Source organism: Etheostoma cragini, chromosome 7 (genome assembly GCF_013103735.1).
Source record: "Etheostoma cragini isolate CJK2018 chromosome 7, CSU_Ecrag_1.0, whole genome shotgun sequence".
Lineage (NCBI taxonomy): Eukaryota > Metazoa > Chordata > Actinopteri > Perciformes > Percidae > Etheostoma > Etheostoma cragini.
Window position 1 is genome coordinate 17,076,530 of NC_048413.1, and position 16,663 is coordinate 17,093,192.

Below are 16,663 nucleotides of genomic sequence, written 5' to 3' on the forward strand. Positions count from 1 at the left end.
CGTTTTGCTTACTTCTCTAGTTCTCTTTGCCTGGGGGTACAAGGGGCCGAAATGGGTTTCCTCAGGATGGTGGCTGGAGTCTCCCTTAGAGATAGGGCGAGGAAGCTCAGTCATCCGCGAGGAGCTCGGAGTAGACCCCGGTATAAGCGCACAAAGATGGATAAGGAAAATGGAACTCTCAGCCTAAATCACATCATGGGTTGCAGTAGAAACATTTGTACAAATGTGGTCCAAATTAAACTCTGCTGTGGGGAATGGTCACTTGATCAACTGCAGTAAATGAAACGTAGTGAAGAAAATAATGGCTCCTAAAAAACGTTCAGTGAGAATTCAGAACGGCTGAATTCATATATAACAAACAAAACAATGAGCTGTCTTCCTGTGAGACCAAACTCTTATGTTTTCTTAACGATATTTAGGGAATTTTATACCTTTCCTTAGACAGCTGGTAGTAGACAGATGACAGGAAATGATGGGAGAGAGAGATCAAACTCTATAAAAATTGGCCATAGTTTTTAATTAAAAAATGTTTTAGACACATTAACTGACATTTGTAGGATAATTAACACGATAAAATTACATAATCATGACATGACTGCAACCGGGGGGGAAAGACATCTAGACATGTTTGAGGTCTTAAAATGGTTTTACACCATAAGAAAAAAAACTTCTAAACTTTAGACTGCAATTGGTATTTTACTCTCACACGTAAACACAAGTGGAGGGCTTCACTATTTTGAATAAAGGAATTGCCATTTAAAACATTAAAACATTGAAAGCACGGTGTCACGATCTGTGTGTTACTTGATACAAAGGACGTTAGTATTGGTTTAAATACGGTAGAAGCTATACACGTGACGGAACAGTTAAGATCTCTAAATATAGAAATTATGTTGACTCTTCTCTCCCTCTGTCTCTAACGCAGACGTACGAGGACCAGCACAGCAGCGAGGAGGAGGAGGAAGAGGAGGAGGAGAGCGAGGACGGAGAGGAGGAAGATGACATCACAAGTGCTGAGTCAGAGAGCAGTGAAGACGAGGAGGGCGCAGAGCCGGAGGACCAGCAGGGGGCCAGCAGACAGCAGCAGCTGGAGTGGGACGACTCCACCCTCACCTACTAAAATACACACCCACACATACACACCCACACACACACACCAACTCACACTTACTCAGATACTCACACTCACTGGTTCACATAGACTCCCAACCCCCCTACAAGGAGCCATGATGAAAAAAAAAAAAAGTCCCTTCAGCGTATATATGGTCAAGGATTTCCTGTTGTTATCTTAGTGGTGGTACTTAGTGTAGTGTAGTTCATCACCGGATTGCTGATTTTTACTGTCTATTTTTTTTATTTATTATATTTTAATTCCCAGGAAAACTTGGCCTACATTTGTTCTGAACTGTGTGAGGCAGCCAACCCTGCACTTTTTTGTTTTCTCTCAGATGTAATGCTTTCAAATGGAGACTTTTTTTTTTTTTAATGTATATTCTTTGCTTACTGCTGCTAGATTTGTTTGCAGCTAATCTCACATATAACTTTGACATGAGTTTTCTTGACTTGTAGTCCACAGTGAAACAAAACAATGCTTTTAACAAGTAGACAGCTTTTTTTTTATTTCTTCTTTTAGTGCATGAGGATATTTGAGAAGTCATATGTGTAGAGAAATAAATTGCTTTTTAAAGATTTTGTAAATATGAAGAAGCCATGCAGTTAGTCAATGTGTTAGTGAAGGCCTACTCAACAAGGTCCAATATCTAAATGACGCAGTTCGTAATGTAGAATATTTGTGTCACATAGGCTGTAGCATGACGCTAAATTTCCGCAAACGCTGTTCCAACATGCTTGTACATGTCCGCTTCATGATAAGAAACCCTTACTGTTAAGTGGAGGTTTTTTATGACAAAGTGGTCTCCATTTTGTCTTTTTCTTTTTTGCAAAGAGGAATAACTTCTTTTGGTTTCTTGTTGGCAGGACAGGCGGATGGTTTCAGCTCCATACATTGCTTTGCTTGCACAGGTGGCAATGCTCTACTCCAGGCATCTGTGCTTTTCATTCCCGATGGATCTCACTGTTGTACAGAAGGGATTTTCTTTTTGTTCCGAGTAATCATACCCAGAGAAATGCTTATGTACAAATCGACATTTCGTGTGGAACGGTACAAACACTAGGTCAGCAGGTACTGTAGTGCTGTTGAAACTGAAGATGGGTAAAGTTTTTGCCAGTTTATTTTGGACAAGTAGAGAGATTTCCTCAGCAGCTTTAAAAGTCTTTCGTCCGTATCCCAGTGCTGCTGTGCTGACAGAAGTAGGGAGGTAAAAACCCTTCAAACTACTGAAAGAGCAGATTTCTGACAGACAGCTTTAGTGGAGTCTGGTTGTATAGTGCACTTGCTGGCATTGTTTCGGGGAAGACTGATGAAATGAAAGTACTTTTCAGGATTGCTTTGGTGCAAGTTTATTTTCCACGGCACGGCTATTTAAATCAGTAATAATAAACCATATGTTAGAGGAATTTTTATACTTTTCCTGTTGCAAAATATGCACCATCTTTATTGTAGTTTAAGTTATTACAACTGAAGTTATGACTGCATAGTTTACAAAAGGAAAACACTTTAAAAAAGAATCTTCTTGTGTGTTCAATGAAATATCTTTTGCCGTATACCACTAGATTTTATTGTACATGGAACTGTACTGTAGAGTTGTTCTAAGATATTTGTTTACATTTGGTAAACTTATTTTACTTCTGGTGTTAGTATAAAGCTTATACAATTGATTGGGAAAATGTGTCCGACCTCTATCTCCTCTCAGACACTGTTGTATATATCTTTCACAAAACCAGATACAAATGTACCTACACACTTAACTATTTAGGGTTTGTCTCAAGTTAAAATGTTAACATTTCCCAAACTTGCATTAACCTAATTAAGGCAGATCCGATTTTGGACATTGATGTTAACAGAACATGGCATTATTGATATTAGAAATGTCAGTGTTTGGAGCCTCATGTTTTGCATGCAAATCAAATTTTTAGATGCCCAAAACTGAAACATTGGAGACAATTTCCAGGCTACTTTCAAGTGTTTAGGTTGATTTCTAATTTTAAGAGGTTGGTGGTGGAAATGTAGTGAACAGTCTCCCCTCCATGATGACTTGGACATTTAAAAAGTGAGCCAGGTCTGAGCCGGCTGAGATGGGAGTGCCTTTTTTCCGATCATAGCGCAATTAGCAGGTCTAACAAAAACACTCATTTGTGCTCTTTTATTTGTGGCATTTTTTGTTTTGTTTATTTGTATTTGTCTAGATTTCTTACAGAGCGTAACAATAGTCCACTGCTAGTTTTATTAAAAGTGAAAACCGTTTTACATAGATGTCATGTGTCCATGTTGATGTGTAGAGGAAGTACATCCATATTGTATCTTCTATAGATATTGTACTAAATCATTGACGAAATCCACCTTTAAAAATATGTACAGTACATTATGAAATTGCTTTGGCAGCATACATATATTTGTATACTGTTAACTGACCTATTGGTGTATAGTGGAAAGTAATTTTGAACGGTGTCCTATTGCCTGAGTTAATGAGAAAGGATTTTGAGGGCAGCATGAAATTCACAAGAACCAGAGTGTAAGCCTGTCGAAATTCTCTGTTTCATTACGTCCAACACTTCATGTCCACATTTCATCTACAGTACGATACCATGGGTCACTGATATGTGCACACTGACTCTCAAGTCACGTCTCCACAGTGACTGCACCATTTCCAATTTTCTGGGTTTAATGCTTTCTGATCATCCCCCTAGCTAAGTGTAAGTTGGTTGAATTGAATGTCACTGCCTAACAAACTGGAATGCAGTCATGCTGTAATAACACTAAGATTTAGGGGAATTTACTTTGCATGAACCACAAGTTTGTGTACGTTCCATGTGGGGTTGTGAGCCTGGAGTGGGAAAAGAGACGTGATACACTACTGATTCTCAGCTTGTCTGTTTCACAAGTCCACAACACTCCAGATATATATTTTTTTCTTTACTTTTAAAAATGTGCTCAAAATGGAAAAGGGTGAAAATGTTTTCAGAACGGTTGAATGCTTCCTTTGTGCTTGTTGGAGCTGCTCTCACTTTTCTACTAATTGAAAGGCAAATTGTAGTGAAGTTGATGCTTGCTCATAAACAAAATAAAGGATGATGAGATGGGGTATAACTTGTGTCTGCTTGTTTTTCTTCCGTCCTTCTTTTTTAAATATTGAGCGTTAGTGTCCTCTGGTGGTAAAAATTAAATAATCTAAACCCTAAACCTAAAAGGTGAAACAGAGTTCACAGGTTAAACAAATCAAATGAATACAGAAAACCATTTACTTTGTTTTATTCACATTGAAAAAAACATGGCTTCAAATCTGATTATCAACCATGGATGATGCTGTAAACATTGTGACATTAAGTTCTAAATAGGTTCAGCTAATTTAGAAAATCTTGAAACACAATGCAATATTGACGATTACTGCAAATGTTTAACTACAGCTGTCAATGAAAGCGCGTGTGTGTATAGAGGGGGAAAACATCTACACTTCAGAACCTAACAAGGTGTAGTCCTCAATGCATATTCTCAAACGTGGGAACTACTCTTTTATTTCCCATTTTCAAGATGATCCTTTCTGAGGTGAAAATCACTTCTTATTCAGCCCTCTAATGTGTCTTCTACAACACTCTCATCTAGTGATTAAACTTTTTTTTTTCTTTCTAACCCTGCGGAGTGAGGACACCTCAAACAATTTGTTGGCTGTTAAACATCCAGACTATTTTTTTTATATATATATATATATATATATATATATATATATATATATATATGAGACATAAATGATATATATAATATATATCTGCCAAATATATTTTATATATAAAACGTATATATTCAATTTAGATATAATTATCTTGATGCAGAAACTAGTTATTCCTTGTACCACTATGTTTGCCCTGGATGAATGCAGGCTCATTAAGAGCAGATTTTGAGGTCATAGAAGAGTACATAGTGGTAACATAGTTATTTCTGTCAGAGCTAGGACTGCTGTCCCTCTCTGTCAATAGTATTCTGAATACAAATTGACTTACTAGTGTTACTGTCCCAGTTGTGTACTTTGTTATTTCAAAAGTTTTCTTTTGTGTGTTATTTCTGTTATTTAGTCCATAAACCTTGTAAATAGAACAGTTTAATTAAAATAAAATGACATCTTGAATTTTTGCAGCACTCATACAGAAAAATCAACAATCTTTAAAACAACAATGATAAAGTTTCAGGTCTTACAAAAGCAACCCAATAAAAAAATACAGCCCAAATCACAACAGAGTATTTCTCTTGAACTGCCTGGACCGTCTTCATAGTCCACAAATCACATGCTCGTACCTATAATACAGTTTTACACGCATCTGGACAAATAGACATTTACAAAAGTGCAGGGGTATAAAACAATACTGTTAAAAAGTGTTAGCATCTACAGCAAAACCTAGAAGAGCACTGGCTATTTACAAAATCAATGATCAATTGGCACATTTCATTCTTGGTAATAAAGACACAGAGTTAAAATTAACATTTTGTAGAATTACTATGCCTTGGTTTTCACACCAGAGCTAGCTAAAGCCATAATTTTGTCTTCAGAGCCTAAAAGAGAAGGCAAAACAAGGTAAATATGAATGTTCATCCAATACTTTGTAGGATTAAAAATTTCAGTTACATTAAATGTTTATTCTCACCTAAGTTTGCAGTCACTTTTTCAAACTGGCTCAGAGTAGCTGTAGCATTTTCAGTGAGAAAGGTCTCATCCTCCGAAGTGAGCTGTCCAGAAACAGAAATAAGGCACAATGTTTAAAATGTTACAGCTCCTTTAGAAGGCCTGTTGTAGCAAGCTGGCTAAAATAAGTTATGTGGACTCATGAGCACAAGCCTCTGAATCCTCCATGAACCAGTGGAAACATCACATCGCTGCTGCCTGTGAGTGGTCCTCACCGTCTCTCCGAGTTTTCTCAAGGCTGTGAGGATTTCCATTTTCTGCTGCGTGTACACATCCCGCGACAATTTCCCCACCATGACATCTCGGTCCATCTGTGCAAATTATCACACACTAGTTTGACAATTTTCAGACCAAGCAACACACATAACCACTGATGGGTGATTGCGCACTTGGATTAAACAACAACAAATTGTGCAAAAAAACAAAAAGCATAACACTTTGGGAAGAAGCAGGGAAGGAGTTACAGTCCCTTAATATCAATAGCTCCTCCGCGGAGAGCTTGTACAGCTTCAAGTACCCCGGTGTAGCCTGGTGTACTTCCCCAACCCCCAAAATGGGATTTCATTTCACTGGAATGGTTTGGAATTTCCATGTGACAAATCAAATTGAATAATTGACAGACAGATTGATTGACTGATTGATTGATTGATTGATTAATTGATATTGCAGTGCAAACCTCTGCTAGTCTTGTTCTCAGCTGTGCTGGCTGCTTCTTAGCAAAAAGTCGGATCACCTCTGGGGTTTTAAAAGCGTGGCTGATGGCAGCCTGGATTGCCTGATGAAGACAGAATAATTGGAAAAATTGTAACATTTCACAAATCACTGTTTAAACTGGATTATTTCAATAAAATTGTTCCATAAGCTATACCCTCTTTAAGATATCCTCAAAAACACAGTAGTTGCACATTATCCACTGATTGTCCATACCAGCTGCATTCCACTGAGTTCATCCACAAGTGTCATGTCTCCTGTCATGATCTTCTTCAGAGAGTCATTGAATTCACTCAACTGTTCCAAGGTTTCCTTTTTTGTCTCCTCATACTCTTCCTCATCCAGTTCTTCTCTGGAATGAACAAATAAATGACCAACTAACAGAGATGAAGGGACATTTGGAGAAGTACTTTCTGATCATTACTTATCAGCTATATACCAGCCAAATTAGGTTATTCAGAAAAGAATTTGATTGAATTTAAATGATATAATAAATGTCTCTAAATGCACCTGCATTCCTCCAGATCCTGAAGCTGTTGCATTAGTCTGTCAAGTTGCTCTTCCATATTTTGCCTCAATTTTCCAGTTTCTGATTTCCCGCGAGAAGCCATCGTTAGTTAAAATCTTTTTTCCAACCTATGGAGAACGCAAAACAGAATAAAACAGTCAACAGAGCTTTCTAGGCATTAGTACCAAAGTATGGCACGAATAAAACTTAACGTCCAACTAGCATGCTATTTAGACTTCATAAGAATGGCGTTGTTGGAGCTAGCATAAAAAAAACACTGTTCAACATTTAGCAAAACAACCACTGTCAAACTGGCGATTAATATATTTGCTGTCAGCTCAGACTGTAATATAACTAAAGACTGTGTAAAATAGCTATAACAGCTAAAGTTGTTTAGTTAGCTCAATAGATACCTAGCATGCTAAAAGAAAACATCTCACCCGGGACTCGTTTTGTAACAGTTTTAACGTTGAATTAGTCTTGCAAAGAGTTGAATAGTTGCACCAGCTTGACGAATATACAATAAAATTAACTGAATCGTTAAATTGGAATTTCTCGGAAAAATCACTACCTTCAAGAACGTTTATAAAATCTTTAGTGTTTGTCGAGGCATTTGGTTTTTGGATGTGATTGGGAACGGAGCTAACTCAGGAGTGTGGGTCTGTGTGGGTGCGGCTCTCTTCTTCCTGGTCGAGTCTGTCCAATCACATTTCTTGCTCCTAACGTAACGTCATAACGTCGGAAGCAGACTAAGGTGATCTTCTCCTGGTAGTACAATGAATATTTCATTATTTATCGTTCTCTATGTTAGATAATGCCTCTTTTAGTTGTCCAGGATCAATTTTGAGTTCATTATTCGTCGCTTCAGTATCCTGTACCAACCGACAAGCTCGCGTTGCCTGGTTACAGATAATGCTAACGTTAGCTACGTTTGCCTTTTTTCCTAGGATTGCGAAGGCATGATCCGCCCTACTCTCCCTTTGATTGGCTAGTACTCATTGCGTTCGTTGGTTGGGTTGGGTTGGTTAGGTTTAGGCAAGATGATTGGGGTTTGTTAGGGTTAGTATAATAATGGCAGGGTAAGCCAATCGGAGGCAACGTAAGGTTGAGTAGGGCGGGACATGCCTTCACCATCCTGGGAAAAAAAAAAATAAGTTCTCGCTCGTCGCCTACGGTTTGGAGCTAGCTAACCAAACTCACCATATAGTTTCATTTTCCCAACCCGTGTAACTCATATCACATAACACATTTAGTTTAGTGTAGCTGATACAGAGCTTCCCCTAAAAGGGAAAGGGATATTTGACATTAAACAATTAACGTTTCCCCAGCTTACTAACGTAACAGTCTTGTTTTCTTCCCCATGTTCGCTGTTGTAGTGTAAACACAGCCCCAGTATGAGGCATGGACGGTCAAAATATAACCAAAGTGGTACTGCTGGCGTGCGGGTCCTTCAACCCGATCACCAACATGCACCTGAGGATGTTTGAACTGGCTCGAGATCACTTGGAAGACACAGGTTGAGTGAAACGAAAATTAGATCCTTTAAGAAAACTCAGGCTGATATCTCAAAACTTAAGCAAAACCATCTGCTTGGCTACCTATCAAAAGTGAAATGACCTACTGGTATTATGCAGGAGAATGTCCTCATTATCATATATTACATTATCCGGTCATTATTACCAATGCATGCATATGTGTAATTTAAAAACAAATTTTTTAGTTCGTCATTGTTGAAATTATTTGTTACTTTATGTAGTGTTGGGTAGTGTATGTGTAAAGTAACTAGTAACTAGCTGTCAAACTAATCTGGTAAAGTACAATAATTCCCTCTGAAACATAGTTGATTGAGTTAAGCTATTAAAGGGATAGTGCGGAGTTTTTGAAGTGGAGTTGCATAATGTAGTCATTGAATTACTAGAGGAGATGGTGGTCAGAACGCCCCCAGTTTGGAGAAGCAGGCTGGAGTACAACAGCAGTAATTTTACCTCGCAGAACACGAGATTTGCTGGTCTAAAATTAAAGTAAATTAAGGCTATTGTCAAAGGAGTCTGGTAGTTTTTAACAAAGCAATTTAACGACTTCAGTTCCCTGCTTCCCCAAACTGGGCATGCCGACCTCCATTTGGATAAGTACCTCATAGAATTCCACTTTAAAAACTCGATCGATCCCTTTTAATAAGCAGATTGGAAATATGCAAGTGGCTCAAAATTGTTGACAAGTACCACACACAAATCTTAATTTGAGTGAGCAAACTCTTTGCAAGTATTATTTTTAAATTCATCATTTGAATTTAGAGTAATGTGTAGATAACACAGCAATTAACAGTTTACTGCATCTTCTGTGTAATCATTACTGTAAACCATCTGTTCACACCACTTCCTTAATGCCTAAGGTGAGTACAGGGTGGTGAAAGGCATCATCTCTCCGGTGTGTGATGCCTATAAGAAGAAGGGTTTGATTGAGGCCTGCCACCGTCTGGAGATGGCCAGATTGTCCACAAAGAACTCAGACTGGATCACAGCAGATTCCTGGGAATGCTCGCAGCCAGAGTGGGTGGAGACGTGCAAAGTTGTTCGGTAAGTTAACAATAGTGGCAGTGCCTGTGCTTGCTACCTGTGCTCTTAATAAAATGCCCATGTTATGAAAACAATCACTTTATCTGGGATTTGGGGTGTTATTTTATGTCTCTGGTGCTTCCACACACACACACACACATTTGGGGAAAAACTATCCATGCTGTTTTGAGTGAGATGCGGGTTTCTGAATATCCTCTGCCTGCAGTGTCCAGGTGAGCTGTTCAAAATCTGTAGCTAAAACAGAGACCTAAACACACAGGGTGAAAAGAGAATCTACAGCAATGTGCAGTACAACAAAAATGTTTAAAAAAAAAAATGAAACCATGTAAACCTATTCCGGTACAACAAAATATCAAAATATAATTATGAACCTGAAAATGAGCATAATATGGGTGCTTTAAAGGTGTAAAGGTATCTGCCAAAAAAATCTCAGACACTGTCAGAAATTTCAGTTTTTCCTTAATCAGAGTTTACTTGCTTGCCGTTTTTCCTCTAATTCTTTTACGTCAATGACCACACCTTAAAGGACAATTCCGGCGCAAAATGAACGTTGGGGTTAATAACATATGTGTTACGTGCCTAGTAGCGTTTTTTGGCACGGCTGAAGCAAGCAGGCGACATGGGTAACATTTAACATGACACATGGGGGGGCCACATTATCACTGTGCTTTCAGTTTCAGGCCCGCTGTGTCAAGGAGTAAACCTCTATATATGGGCGCCTGCTCTACCAACTGAGCTATCTGTGCGACCCACACAGCTGCTTTTTAAATGCTTCCATCACAGTGTCCAGACTGCGGACCCACAGGGCAACCTACAGAAATCAATGGGAAATGTTAAGCTAGACTTAAAGTAAAATTTTGATTTCAAATCCTATATTTGCACAAAGAAAAAATATGTGTTGCTAGTAAATAAAGGATGTATTTAATGCAAAGCATAAACACAAACAATACATTTTACTCCAGAATTTGAGGACATTTATATGTTGTAATCCACAGTCGACAGAAGTGTGTGGGCGGAATACTGACTGTTATAGTTCCAATGTGACTAATATTTCCTGTATGGGAAACTGTCTGCAAAGCAGTTAGCTTTTGATTCCATATTCATTTTGTGTGTATCCACTTAGGCACCACTATGACGAAATGCTTGCAGCAGAGCAGAACAATGATGCTGTGGACACGGTCAAGTGCGCAAAAAAGAGACGCATAGAGGAGAATTATTTTGAGGATTCATCCTATCACAAAAGGAGAGGTAGGCCATGTACAAATGTGTAACTGAAATATTGTTCTTTTCAACTCCTCCCTTCTCCAATCCCTGATTCCAGACCAGTTTAACCCTGCCTCTAATGGTTTCATTATTGTATTCAGTTTAAGCCATAACAGGGGACAATGGTGTTGGGGTGTGTCGGGTGTCACCCGTCACACACCACCAACAGTAATGACGGGTAAAGTGTAAGCGTCGTTGTACCAGTGACACGGACTGTGTGGTTTTACAACATTCTTTACCTTAGTGGCAAGTTTAAACTGCACAGGATTCTAAACCTGAGCAGGAGAAGTGCATTCTGTCCTCGGTCATAACTATTATTGACACCTAATTACAATATGTTTTTAGATGAGTCTGCAGAGCACTGATTGGTTAAAAAACTGTAAATGACTTGAATCTAGCGGAAGTGGCTTCCCAGCAATGACCTCCATCACAACAAAACAAAACTTTGATATTAAATAGGCTACATTTGTAATTTCTCTTGTGAAATATTTATGTTGTAATACTGACTATATTTCTTCTTAGCATCAATTTCTTTATTCTGTGTTTGATTTTCTCATTGTTAGTTTTTGTGATCCCACTCTCTGTTTTTATTTATTCAATATTATCATTTGTATTTGTTCTTTTCTCCTTAAAACACTTATTAACTGTCGTAAGACATACAAATGAGATTTATTGATAATCTTTTTTCCTCTTTCTTCATGCTCAGATGGCCCTCAGCTGATGTTACTGTGTGGGGCCGACGTCCTGGAGTCGTTTGGGGTCCCTAACCTGTGGAAGCAGGAGGATATCGCTGAGATTGTGGGCCGCTATGGTTTGGTTTGCATCAGCCGCAGCGGCAGCGACCCCCACAAGTTCATCCACCAATCAGACGTGCTGTGGAAGTATCGCAAGAGCATCCATGTGGTCCAAGAATGGGTGACCAATGAGATCTCAGCCACTCACGTGCGCCGGTCGCTGCGTCGCGGGCGGAGCATCAGGTACCTGCTCCCAGACAACGTGGTTGATTACATACGAGAGCACAGCCTCTACAGCGATGAGAGCGAGCGCAAAAATTCAGATGTAGTTCTAGCACCACTTGAGAGATACAAGGGCGCCGCCTCAAGCTGAGGGAGTTCATTCCTGCAAAAACAGAGATGTAAGCTGTCTACTAAGTGTTCACTGAGAATCTAAAACAAATCATAAACAATTCAGACCACCAGTGCCTACTATACAGAACAGTCTTTTCTAGTAATGGGTGTTGTTTTTTGAGAAGACAAATCTGCATAGACTATTCTCAGTGAAGTGATTCAGTAACAATTAAAGCAATGGTATTTCTTGTGATTTGATGCCCATGCAGTTTCACAGTGCATTCACTTAGAAATCGCTGTTGTAAATATGCACAGCTGTACACAGCGCATTTGTTCTGATAAAATTACTCTTGATCAAAAACTAGCGAGCCGACAACATTGCTACAGCCAAACATCAAGCAAGTGCAACAACACAACACAAGACGCAGCAAGCCAACTAATATTACTTAGTTGATCAGCAATATGGCCGGGTCAAAGTCTGTCTTGCAGGCTTGATTTTGCAAATCTCTGGCCAATGACTAAAAACCATCCAAGATCGACTTATGCCTTTTTGTTTCATGAACTACATTTAGAAACAAATTAATTTTAGTGTTATAACTTGCTTGCTTCAGTATACTCTCTCAACCCCTCATGCACTCCCTTAGGCAAAAGCAGGCGATATAACTTCTAGCTTATATCATGTTTACTTAGTGTAGTGCTGCAGATTGGAAAGTGAAAGTGTGGTTGGGATTGACTGGAGATGAAATAAACAACCCTCTTTGTTTTCCACCTTTGAGAGCTTTTTGTTGCGTTTCCCATGCTGTTGTCACACATATAAGAAACTTATATCATCCTCAGTTAAGTAAATGCCAAATTGACACCTTAATTTAATTAAATTTAGATTTCAGGTAATCACTGCTGACAGAAGATAATGTAGTGTAGCCAACTAAAGACTCATTGTGATAGCAGTGTTTTGACATGAAGGTATTACGATGACATCATATTACCATCAGAGTGCCTGCTTTTTTTTTTTTTACTGTTAACAAACAGTAACATGATTTATGTTTACTAATTATTAGTTATGTTAAAATGTATGTTATTTTGTCAATAGGGAACTGTGATGTAAAATAATTAAGTTTATAAATTTAGATAGTTTAGTAGATAGATAGATTTAGTATGTAATATTTTTTATGAAGTTTAGAAATGTGCATTGTAATAATAATAGCCATAAAAATAATGTGTTGGTTTACAAACACTTTCTTAAAGATGTACAAATAATTTGGTAATCATTAACAGGTACTTAATATAATATATAAAATGCTATGTTGTGTCAAACAACCAGTTAAAATTATATAAATTATAGCATTAGTCCTACTAATCATTAGTAAACAACATTTGATTGTTTATGAACGGTACAATAACTATTAACTGAAGTTAAATCAACTTATCAATTTACCATTTATTAGTGATGATTATTATAAAATGTTGCAAAGATACTGGATTAAGACCAATTGATTCTTATTTCTTATTATGTCACAAAACCATGCTTCTTTAACAGTAAATGCGTCAGGTGCCTATGACAGACGGAGAGTGTGGGAAAAAAACCTTGACAAGGTTTTTCCACATCACAAGTCATGAGGAGGAAAAACTACCGTAATGTTTTGATAAGCTCTATGTTTTCTTGTAAATCAGAGTCAATTCCCTTCATGTTGCAAGCATGACAGCGGATGGCAGAATTATTTTCCTCATTTTACAGATAGGTGTGCCATTTTTATATTCGTACGTTATCATCGTAAAAGCAGCAGGTGTTTGAAGCCAGGGAAGGTTTCATATATAGAAGTTACATATATTGTTAATCTGAAAAAAGATATTAAAAAGATAAAAAGATATTCTCTTTTTTTATGCATGAAGTTGTATCACAGAAAAGATTGAATTATTGTAATGTGACAGATGAAAGACAAAGATACCCAACATGAAGGATCATAAAGAAGCCTTCCCCTAAATGTTAAAGTCAACATTATTTTTCCTTGTATGTTTCTTGCTTGGGTGTGCAATTAATGTGTGACACATGTGGCAAATTATGAAGGTTTTATTATTCTGTGAACTTTGTGGTGAGACCAGTCTGACATGTCTGGCTTCTTGGCACTGATTTGAGCAACTCCCTCACTTTCACGTGGACCTCAGGCGTCAGCGTGTGAGGTGAAGGCACACCTACCTTTATACCTCCAGATCGTTCACAAAACAACACCTTCTCAGCCTGTTTTCAGAACGCCTCACCAGCCCGGCAGTTTGAGGGTCACATTTTATTCACACACTTCCCAGGAGGAAAGGAAGAAAAAAAAGGTCATCAAAATGCCTGCCAGTTTCTGTGGTACATGGGACATAATCAGCAATGTCAACTTTGAGGGTTACATGATTGCACTGGGTAAGTCCTTAAAGCAGTTTTTAATCCAAACATGTTCTCATGTATTAAATCTGTGTTGAGTGACCTGAAGTATTTGCATTTATATTGCTCTGACTTAAATTATGCTGTGAAATGATGCAGATATAACAATATACATCATAAAATAAAGCACTAGGGGGGGGGGCAACTTCTAGCTCATCCAGTAAGTAAGTACGTCCCATGTAGGCTGAGTCCTTTGCAGCCGACTGGGTTTGAGTCTGACCTGTGGCCCTTTCCTGTGTGTCATCTGCCACCTTTCCTGTCTATCCACTGTCACTATCAAATAAATAGAAAAGCTAAAAAAAAATCTTTAAAAAAATAATAAAGCACTAGGAGTGAAATACTTAGTGCTGTGCTTTTGTAAAAGTGCTATTTATGGTAAGCATAGGAATGTGGGAGGGAGATGTCTCTGTAGCCTTTGGATTTTGTCCCCCAGATTTTTACTCTGTGCACTGAAGGGAAACACTTCCTCTGTTGTTCCAGGTATTCCCCGTCCCATCCGAAAGATTGCTCTGAAATTGAAGCAGAGGAAGGTGATTGAGCAGCAGGGGGACCAGTACATCATCAAAACTGTCAGCACCTTTAAAAACTACACCACCTCCTTTAGAGTTGGTCAGGAGAATAAGGAGTTTACCAAGGGACTGGACAACAGACATGTCGAGGTGAAGATAAATAGCTGATGTGTGTTTAAAGTGATAACGATTATAATGATGGCACATGTTGAAATTCCTTTAATGTGTTTTACATTTTATTTGGGCTGCTTAACTGTTTCTGTGTTATGATTCACACTCTCTCTCTATCTCTGCCACCTGTGCAGTCACTGGTGACGTGGGAGGGGAATAAACTGGTGTGTGAACAGACTGGAGAGAAGAAGAACCGGGGCTGGGCTCATTGGATTGAAGAGGACAAGTTACATCTGGTAAGAATATAGACAATTTCATTATTTGTTCCACATAATGCACAAAAATGAATTGATAAACTGTTCCACATTTACATTCATGTGCATTTTAATGACATTTTAGTAATAAATATTTTCTGTGACCTATTACCGCTCAGGAGCTCTACTGTGAAGGAGAAGTCTGCAGGCAGGTTTTTAAGAAGAAGGTGAAAGGGGAAGAGGAATGAAAGTTGTATTTCTGGAGAACTTACTGAATGATGAATGGCACCATGTGTTAGATCCACCACTCTAAACCCTGAAAAACAAAAACACACGAAAAGTTAAGTTTGTGGTATTTCCTATGTAGTGTGACTTCAATGCTCAGTCTGGGAGAGAACATCATCCCTGTCAGATATATATTTACACCACTAGATGGCATCACTGTACTATGTTTCAGATACAGGGCTACACTGGTCTGTAGCGTATTAAGTGGTGCTTGGCCTTGGATAAGAAAATGTACAGGACATCAAGCCTGTTTTTGGCTCCTTTAAGCTGGTTAAAGACTCAATGCAGGCTCCGTTTAGTCCAAACGTTTTGTTTCCTTTAAATCCCTATCTGATGAAGCAAATTTTTTTTTGTGATCACATTTTTTTTATTTTTTATTTAAGAAGTAAATTTAAAGTACCACATTTTGTTTGCACTAGCTTGTGCTGTCCATTTGTCATTGTTTAAGCTATTTGTAAAAAATAAAAAATTCTTAATGTGCACATAATTGTATCTGGTGTATGATATGTTGAATACAGTTTTATGAACTTTATATAATAAAATGGACTTTGAAAGAAATCTGAAGTGGCATATTTAGTTGTTTATTAGCTATTCCTTCTTGTTATTATATCTTCAGTAAAATAACCAATCGTATTGTTCTAATTGTATGCTATTTGATTCTCTCACTCATAGATCTGGCCAGTCTCATGTCATCTCTATTCATCCCACAAGTAATGATGAGGCAGAAACTGTGATATACAGTAATGAATCTGTGATTTAATGCAACCGGACTGTATACTGTAGCTGATCTGCCATGTATAGCTTCTAGTGACTTGACTTTTCCTAACCTCCCAGCACCATTAAAGAGTCCGATAATGTCTCTTGTAGCCTAGTGACCTTTTCATCCACACTGAGTTTAATAAATAACCTTATAATGTGCTATGAATTTTTTAAGGGAGAAAGGGAATCAGAATCGAAATGAGATTTATTGCCAAAGTAAGTTTCCACTTGCATGACATTGGCTTTGTGTGTTTGCTGAATACAATAAACACATGAAAAGGGAATAAACAGTAGAGCAAAGAACTGCAACAGCTGGCAATCAATCCATTAGTATGGCAAAACATTACATTGGCACAATGATATACACACAGATATAACACAGGTAAAAGAGTACATTTGTCTG

The 16,663-nt window shown here is 38.1% G+C and overlaps 4 protein-coding genes across 9 annotated transcripts in view; 3 read left to right on the forward strand and 1 right to left on the reverse strand.

Moving 5' to 3' along the window:
* clstn1 (calsyntenin 1) overlaps positions 1–4,207 on the forward strand; it is a 39,897-nt gene extending 35,690 nt beyond the window's left edge. For all 4 annotated transcript variants that reach the window (XM_034877532.1, XM_034877534.1, XM_034877533.1 and 1 more), the window contains one exon: positions 926–4,207. In XM_034877532.1, the coding sequence (XP_034733423.1) occupies positions 926–1,120 (195 nt within the window). In that variant the 3' untranslated portion in view covers positions 1,121–4,207. The remainder of the gene's footprint in view (positions 1–925) is intronic.
* A 990-nt stretch (positions 4,208–5,197) lies between these two features.
* On the reverse strand, positions 5,198–7,830 carry lzic (leucine zipper and CTNNBIP1 domain containing). 2 transcript variants are annotated; one of them, XM_034877540.1, is made up of 7 exons: positions 7,583–7,830; positions 7,014–7,139; positions 6,720–6,855; positions 6,469–6,567; positions 6,008–6,103; positions 5,755–5,836; positions 5,198–5,662 (listed from the first exon to the last, which is right to left on the reverse strand). In XM_034877540.1, the coding sequence occupies exons 2-7, from the start codon at positions 7,112–7,114 to the stop codon at positions 5,607–5,609; spliced, it is 570 nt and encodes a 189-aa protein (XP_034733431.1). In that variant the 5' UTR covers positions 7,115–7,139; positions 7,583–7,830; the 3' UTR covers positions 5,198–5,606. The 2 variants fall into 2 exon arrangements, with proteins under 2 accessions (XP_034733431.1, XP_034733429.1); XM_034877538.1 differs by having other exon boundaries at positions 7,452–7,675.
* On the forward strand, positions 7,671–12,179 carry nmnat1 (nicotinamide nucleotide adenylyltransferase 1). 2 transcript variants are annotated; one of them, XM_034877537.1, is made up of 5 exons: positions 7,671–7,765; positions 8,388–8,527; positions 9,404–9,587; positions 10,711–10,835; positions 11,557–12,179. In XM_034877537.1, the coding sequence occupies exons 2-5, from the start codon at positions 8,413–8,415 to the stop codon at positions 11,955–11,957; spliced, it is 825 nt and encodes a 274-aa protein (XP_034733428.1). In that variant the 5' UTR covers positions 7,671–7,765; positions 8,388–8,412; the 3' UTR covers positions 11,958–12,179. The 2 variants fall into 2 exon arrangements, with proteins under 2 accessions (XP_034733428.1, XP_034733427.1); XM_034877536.1 differs by having other exon boundaries at positions 7,695–7,779.
* Positions 12,180–13,898: 1,719 nt separating this feature from the next.
* Positions 13,899–15,864, forward strand: rbp7a (retinol binding protein 7a, cellular). The gene is made up of 4 exons (XM_034877541.1): positions 13,899–14,321; positions 14,823–15,001; positions 15,157–15,258; positions 15,396–15,864. Exons 1-4 carry the CDS (start codon positions 14,249–14,251, stop codon positions 15,462–15,464), a joined length of 423 nt encoding a protein of 140 aa, XP_034733432.1. The 5' UTR covers positions 13,899–14,248; the 3' UTR covers positions 15,465–15,864.
* The last annotated feature ends 799 nt before the right edge of the window (positions 15,865–16,663 follow it).

Excerpts from the sequence above, each read along its gene's own strand:
- rbp7a (XM_034877541.1), top strand. The coding sequence starts at position 14,249 with ATGCCTGCCAGTTTCTGTGGTACATGGGACATAATCAGCAATGTCAAC. Across the intron at positions 15,002-15,156 it reads TGGACAACAGACATGTCGAG|TCACTGGTGACGTGGGAGGG; the intron begins GTGAAGATAAAT and ends CCACCTGTGCAG. Across the intron at positions 15,259-15,395 it reads AAGAGGACAAGTTACATCTG|GAGCTCTACTGTGAAGGAGA; the intron begins GTAAGAATATAG and ends ATTACCGCTCAG.
- lzic (XM_034877540.1), bottom strand. The coding sequence starts at position 7,114 with ATGGCTTCTCGCGGGAAATCAGAAACTGGAAAATTGAGGCAAAATATG. Across the intron at positions 6,856-7,013 it reads CAGGATCTGGAGGAATGCAG|AGAAGAACTGGATGAGGAAG; the intron begins GTGCATTTAGAG and ends TGTTCATTCCAG. Across the intron at positions 6,568-6,719 it reads AACTCAGTGGAATGCAGCTG|GCAATCCAGGCTGCCATCAG; the intron begins GTATGGACAATC and ends TGTCTTCATCAG.
- nmnat1 (XM_034877537.1), top strand. The coding sequence starts at position 8,413 with ATGGACGGTCAAAATATAACCAAAGTGGTACTGCTGGCGTGCGGGTCC. Across the intron at positions 8,528-9,403 it reads AGATCACTTGGAAGACACAG|GTGAGTACAGGGTGGTGAAA; the intron begins GTTGAGTGAAAC and ends TTAATGCCTAAG. Across the intron at positions 9,588-10,710 it reads GAGACGTGCAAAGTTGTTCG|GCACCACTATGACGAAATGC; the intron begins GTAAGTTAACAA and ends GTATCCACTTAG.